The sequence below is a fragment of the Bactrocera dorsalis genome, chromosome 1 (assembly GCF_023373825.1).
Source record: "Bactrocera dorsalis isolate Fly_Bdor chromosome 1, ASM2337382v1, whole genome shotgun sequence".
Lineage (NCBI taxonomy): Eukaryota > Metazoa > Arthropoda > Insecta > Diptera > Tephritidae > Bactrocera > Bactrocera dorsalis.
This window is the reverse complement of record NC_064303.1, coordinates 65,542,487-65,549,394: the sequence shown is the minus strand read 5'-3', so window position 1 is coordinate 65,549,394 and position 6,908 is coordinate 65,542,487. Positions and strand designations below refer to the sequence as shown.

Genomic DNA, 6,908 nt, shown 5'->3' with positions numbered 1-6,908 from the left:
GCGTGCCGATTTAATTGTCACTTTTTCCTATCACGTTCTTAAGGGCGAATCAAAAAAGCTCCCAAAACTTTTGTATACATGTGATCTTTTATCACCTTCTCGCTCACATATTTCCTGCTGTACTAAAACTATATCCTTCTTTCTCACACTTTCATTAAATTTGGGACAAATCGACAAAACTGCTTTCAGGAAAGCGTGAGGGTGCATTCTGCAATAGCCTAGTGGGTAAGCCACTCGCTTGTCAATACTTCAACCTAAAGTTCGAAACCCTAAAATATAAAGATTTTTTTTTTTTTATAAAATATTTTTTTTTTTATTAATTTTAATAATAAAATAATTTTATTTAGATTTACATTATATTCATTTCCTTCATCTTTTGACATTTTTTTTAATAATATAAAAATTATTTATATACATTTTTATATACATACAAAAAATAATATATACATTTTTATATACTTACAAAAAATAAAATATATGTATATATACATATATCAAAAAAATTATTACAGTATTATATTTATCTTTCTTCAGCTTTTCGCTTCCTATATGTTTTTTGCTTAAATCTATGGTGGCTCATTTCGATGGACTTCCGCATTTGTTGATCGAAATTCGCAAGCCCACAAGTGATGAAAGAATCTATAAAAAATGTAATGAAAAATCAATTTAAAATACATCTTTTTAGGTTAATATGTATGTATAAAATTTACCATATAATATGTTGGACAACAGAAACTTTCATTGCGGTTGCTTGTCTCCCCTACCGTCCCAGTTACACAAAGTCAGGAATTCGTCAGTGTACAGATGCCGCTGTGTCTGTAATTTGAAGAACATGTTAAAAACATCTGAAAAAGGTGTAAACGTAATAAAGTAAAAATATTTAAGAAACAATATATTGGATTACCATTTTCATCCACAGGCAAATTGTTTACTTGTTGCTTTGAGAAGCTTGCCTCTGTGTTGTAGCAACCAGAAACGTTGAACGTCTTACGTTTAAATGTCAATTGTTCTGCAAGAATAAATGCATAAAAGTAAATTGAAAACAAAAATGGAAATTTTACATATACCTTTTACGGGAGTCGAAGACGTTGTTGGGCATTCCTCCAAATAGGTGTCATCAAAAAGCACTGGTGAATCCATCTGATTAAGAAATAAAAATATGGCAGCATAAAAATTCATTTTAATTTCATTCATTTCTTAACATAATATATATAAAATACCGTCGGGACAATGCAATATTACAGTGAAAAATACTAATTTGAAAATTCATGAAATAGATGATGTAAATCCCTCCACATCAGGATCACAATCAAAATTTACATCTTTTTCACAAAGTTAGATGCACTTAGATTAAAAGCCTTTTTCCCGGCTCACATATGCACTAAATGTATTTTGCTTCATATTGAATTATTATTTTCTATACTCACCCTTTTTCCAAATATAAGTACAATAATAGACACAATATGTTCACAAATATTAACGAAACACAATTCTAAAAGATTTCAATATTTATTTTCAATAATTTTGCATAAATATGCACAAGCACAAATCTGCACAATTCTTTATCGACGCGTTTGTAACCGAAATTTTTTTTCTTCGAATTCAATTTGTCACAACGAACAAGCAAATGTCAAATTCACGGTATCATGCTGTACGCTTTCACATCCATCGTTTTCAATACGCGGTGCCGGCTAAAAAAATTGTTTGTCTTCTTTCGTTTTATTTTTGCTTAACATCTGTTGAGTGAAGAGCTTATAATATAAAACAATCAAAAGACACAATAGATTGACTTCTTACTCATTTCAAAGATTTGTGAGGGAGTGTTAGTGACAAGTAAAAATTGTGTAAATGTATTGGAGTTTCGGTCACGCAAGTTTTGCTGGGATATATGTAACATATATTTATATATAACGAGCAAAGAGTAAAAACTTGCTCTTTTATGCATACATATATAACAGTGCAACAACATATAAGAGTAAACTCTCTTCATTTACTTACATATATACATGCAAATTAATAAATTGTTTGGTTTTCGAGTAACTACGGGCAACTGCCTGTGGTCGACTGCCGTTTTCTTTATTATCTTTTTCTTAAATACAATATTTTGCTTAAGCCTAGATACAAATATTAATCTTACATTCTAGGAAGTATATCTACAATCCACTTGAGATAGGACATACATATGTAGGACATATGTTACAAGTGGAAAGATTCATCTTACAATCTATGAGTTATATTTTCGGACCACCTAAGGCGGACAGTATTAGGAAAGTACCATATGGGTTACATATTTATAACAGAAATACAATATGTTCATGTAACATGAACTGGTGGTATTAACTCCCCCACCTCTAAATTGAAGCGTCCCGATTCAAAGGGATATAGTACGTGAGACTATTGATTATTTTATCAAGTTAAACAGTTCCATTTTAAAATCTTAATTTATATGTACAATTTATTTAAATTTGACTCCTAGATACATTTTATATTATCTTTGACTTATAATTTCTTTTTTGATTGAAGTCTTTTTAAATATGACAACTTTTAGACAAAAATTTCTTTTTCTTGCATATTAATTTAAGATTTGATATTATCTTTATGTATTATTCTGTTTCTGTTTTGTATTTTAATTGTATTTCCTAAATCTTCTAATACTACTTGTCTTTTGTACTTGGGGTTCAATTTATTTCTTTCCCCATAAATTTTTTCATAAATAATATCTCCTTTTTTATAACTTTTCTGAAGCCTTTTCTTGTTATGATGCTCTAGCATTTTCTCTTGAGCATTTTGTAACACATTTTTCATATTATCATGAGGCTCTTTATTAAATAAAATGTTGCAAGGTTGTTTACCTGTTACAGAATGAATTGTTTTATTATACTGTTGAACTGCTCTCATAATTGATTCAAAATTACTAATTAAGTTGTGTTCTTGCTTTAAACATCTGGAGATTTCAATCAGTGTTGAATGAACTCTTTCTATTTGGCCATTACTTGTGCTGTGGCGTGGTTTACAATAATAAATTTGCACATTAATCCTTTCCATTTGGTTATTTTGAGAGGTTTTTTTTATAAAAACTCGCGGCACTTACCACCATGTATAAAATGAGAGGTTTTTTATCAAAACTCGCGGCACTTACCAATAGTTTAGCGACGACCTTTTGTCAAAACGAATTTAAAACTGCGGGATAATCGGTTGGCGGATGGTTACAAGCGCACGGATCGTAATCGAAAGAGGCTGGTGCCTAGTCCGTCGGTCCCTTTTGTTATTTTTTGTGCGGTGTCCTCATGTGTGTTGAATTCGTGATGCGTTGGTGTGTGTGGGATGAAATGATGACGTGTGGAGTTGGTGTGTGTGCGATGAGAGGATGATGTGTGGAGTTGGTGTGTGTGCGATGAGAAGATGATGAGTTGAGTATGGTGTGTATGCGGTGAGAAGATGATGAGTTGAGTATGGTGTGTATGCGGTGAGAAGATGATGTGTTGAGTAAGGTGTGTATTGTGGGGTGTAGATGTTATTATATTAAGAGGGGGGTCAGATGCTCATTTAGCCATCCCGGCCCCCCTAAACGACTGTTTAGCCTAAAAGGCGTTGCAGCTGTTGCAGCGTTGCCACAACGCTGCTCAGCCCCGTAGGACGACGAGATGGTGACCCAGGCTGTCGACGCCGCAGTGATGTTCCGCTCCGCTGGGGTGCGGCACGAGCTGACGGTTGGAATCGGGGTGTGCGGCCGCGATGGATGGGTGGCCGATTCACCTCGCGTGACGAGCTGCGGTGTAGCAGCGTGTGGTGCGGCCGGTGGCACATTTGGCACAACCCACGTGTAGTTGCATGAGTGTGCGACAGGCAGTTGATGCAATGCCCGTGGGCCTGAGCAACTTGCTGCCGTTGCAAAGGCCGCATACCCCTAAATATTCCACAATGGTGGAGACGATGAGGGCGTCGACAGATGGGACACCTTATCCGACGGGGCTCCGTAGTCTGTGATGGGATTGGTGGTGGTCGCGTGCCACCACGAGGTGCGGAGGGTAGGACCGCTGCAGGCGCGATTGCCGGTACAGGTGCCGGCGTTGTTGCTGGTGCGGTGGCCGGTGCAGCGGCCGATGCTGTCGCAGCTATCGTCCGGGGCGCTGGGGTAGGCCCGTTGCGTGGCACATTCGTAGCCGCGCGAGCGGTTGACGTATTTGCGGCTGGCGTATCTATATCCATGGTAATCTGTATAGAGAAGATTATTGATTATAAATTTCTATCAGATAAGCAAACATGGTGAAGGTGCCACGATATGTGGCATGAACGTGTCGTCATATTGATCGACAATTTTTTGGCTAAGATTCTTTGTTGGTTTTGACAGTTTATTATTTTTTTTTTGCGGTTTATTACGGGCATATTTCTCGTTTTAGCGTAAAATTTAGTGATTTTATTATCGCGACAGTATCGGTTTGGTTATTTCGATTTTCGGTTTGTATTTTTTAACGGTTGGTATTGGCGTATTTCTCGTTTTCATTTGATTAGCTTATTGTGAAACGATAATATCGGTTTGTTTTTGCGGTTTTTCAGATTCGCGATCATCGGAAGTTGGCAAAAAGCATAGCTTCACGAGCGGTCTGGTCAGCGTTCCGTTTTGCGTACGGAGATCAACGATTCGTATGTGACCGTCGGAGCCGTAATGTAGCTTTTCAATGCGGCCAAGCCGCCACTCGGTGGGGGGTAGACAATCATCGTGGATGAGGACACAGTCTCCAAGTTTAGGCTCTTGTTCGGGAGTCTTCCAGCGGTATCTTTTGTGGAGATCCTTTATGTACTCGTCCTTCCAGCGGCGGCTGAAATCATGATGGAGAATTTTAATTCGTTCCCATCGATTTAATAGAGATAGCGACTTCACGCCTGGCTCAGGAATGGCCAGGATGGGTGCTCCTTTTAGAAAATGCCCTGGAGTTAAGGCGGTGAAATCTGAGGGGTCTTGCGATAGTACTGTGAGTGGCCGTGAATTGAGAACGGCTTCAATTCGATTTAATAGCGTCGTGAACTCTTCGTAATTAAATTTATAATTTCCAGCTACCCGTTTGAAATGGGTTTTGAAGCTCTTTACAGCTGATTCCCATAAACCGCCCATATGAGGAGCGCTTGGGGGTATAAATTGCCAATTGATACCTTGAGGGGCGTACTTTTGTACGACGTCGGGTGACACTTGTTTTAAAAAATCCACAAATTGCTTTTCTGTGGCTCGTTGAGCTCCGATAAAGGTTTTGCCATTATCGCTCATGATCTTTGATGGGTAGCCACGTCGAGCGACGAAGCGAGCAAATGCCGCGAGAAAAGCCTCCGTCGTCAGATTACTACACAGCTCAAGGTGTACTGCCTTTGTCGTGAAACAAACAAAGACAGCCACATAGCCTTTCATGAGAGTGGGAGACCTTAACATAGAAGCCTTTACCTGGAAAGGCCCAGCAAAATCAACACCTGTTGTGGTGAAAGGCAGAGCGAAATTGCAGCGTTCCGGTGGAAGTGCTGCCATAATCTGCGTTCGCATCTTCTGCTTGTGCATAGTGCAAATCTTGCATGTGAAGATGCACTTCTTAATTTGCGGCTTAAGACGGGGGATATAATACTCCTGGCGTACCATCTGTTGCATGAGACGATGTTCGGCGTGTAGCATTAAGGTGTGGATGTAGTGGAGGAATAATGTGGCAAATGGTGACCTCTCTGGAATTATTATGGGGTGGCGTTCATTGTATGTTAGGCTCGAATTAGCGAGCCGACCATTGGCACGAAGCAGACCTTTCGTGTCCAGAAATGGGTTGAGAACTAAGAGTGAACTCTTTTTATCAATCGGCTTCGATTCTCTTAGTGCTGATATATCGCGGCTGAAGTAGCGCGCTTGTGTGTATGCAATTAGTGCGACCTTTGCCTTTTGTAACTCTAGGTGCGACACTGTGTTGCATGGGGAATTTTGTGATCCCTTGATTTTGCTTTTGAGTTGCTCTATAAATTTGAACATATAAGCAACTACTCTGAGAGCTCTTGGAAACGATGAAAATCGTTCAAAGATGTCGGCATCATCCAATAATGTATGAAAGGAGGCGATTTTTCGACCTTCTGGGGCGATAATGTTGCGCATGGGGGATTGTGGTCAAGAATCAGGAGATTCTATCAACCATCGGGGGCCATTCCACCAGAGGGTGGTAGTGGCAAGGTGCAGTGGCTTGCACCCTCTTGTGCCTAGATCGGCAGGATTGTCAGCACTGGCTACGTGACGCCAAGTGGCTGATCCCACTAGGTCAAGAATTTGAGACGTTCGGTTAGAAATATACGTCTTCCATGCATGTGGTGGTTTTTCCAACCAGGCTAGTACAATTTCTGAATCGGACCACATATATAGTTTGCATTTAGTCATATTTGAATGCATTTGCACCACGGCTACTAATTTTGAAAGTAGTAGTGCGCCACATAACTCAAGTCGTGGGAGACTTATAGTTTTTAAAGGTGCCACCTTTGCTTTTGCTACTAATAAGTGGCTTGTGGTCGTGGTATCACTTTGCGTGCGCACATAGATAGTAGCGCAGTATGCCTTTTCTGAGGCGTCACAAAAGCCATGTAATTCGACTTTGTGTTCGGGGGAGTAGTTTACTCATCGTGGAATTTGTATCTGAGAAATGTCATTCAGATTTTTTGCGAACTGGGACCATTTTTCTAAGCGAAGAGGTTTCACTTGTTCGTCCCAGTCGGTTCCATCTAGCCATAATTCTTGTATTAAGATTTTCGCTTGGATCATAATTGGCGAAAGCCATCCTGCGGGGTCGAAAAGTTTTGCCACCGAGGATAAAATCTGTCTTTTCGTTATGGCTGATAATGCGGATATGGACTCTGTCGTGTATGAAAACTGGTCCGATATCGCATTCCATTGGATG

At 39.4% G+C, this 6,908-nt stretch overlaps 1 protein-coding gene across 1 annotated transcript; it reads right to left on the bottom strand.

Moving 5' to 3' along the window:
* Positions 1 to 685: 685 nt before the first annotated feature.
* LOC125775603 (uncharacterized) lies at positions 686 to 1,945 on the bottom strand. The gene is made up of 3 exons (XM_049446252.1): positions 1,068 to 1,945; positions 905 to 1,009; positions 686 to 845 (listed from the first exon to the last, which is right to left on the bottom strand). The coding sequence occupies exons 1-3, from the start codon at positions 1,192 to 1,194 to the stop codon at positions 739 to 741; spliced, it is 339 nt and encodes a 112-aa protein (XP_049302209.1). The 5' UTR covers positions 1,195 to 1,945; the 3' UTR covers positions 686 to 738.
* Between the last annotated feature and the right edge of the window lie 4,963 nt (positions 1,946 to 6,908).

Bases quoted from the DNA above. Each gene is read 5' to 3' on its own strand.
- LOC125775603 (XM_049446252.1), bottom strand. From the start codon at position 1,194: ATGAATGAAATTAAAATGAATTTTTATGCTGCCATATTTTTATTTCTT. The intron at 1,010-1,067 runs GTATATGTAAAA...TTATTCTTGCAG, and splicing joins GTCTTCGACTCCCGTAAAAG to AACAATTGACATTTAAACGT. The intron at 846-904 runs GTAATCCAATAT...CACCTTTTTCAG, and splicing joins TTTGCCTGTGGATGAAAATG to ATGTTTTTAACATGTTCTTC.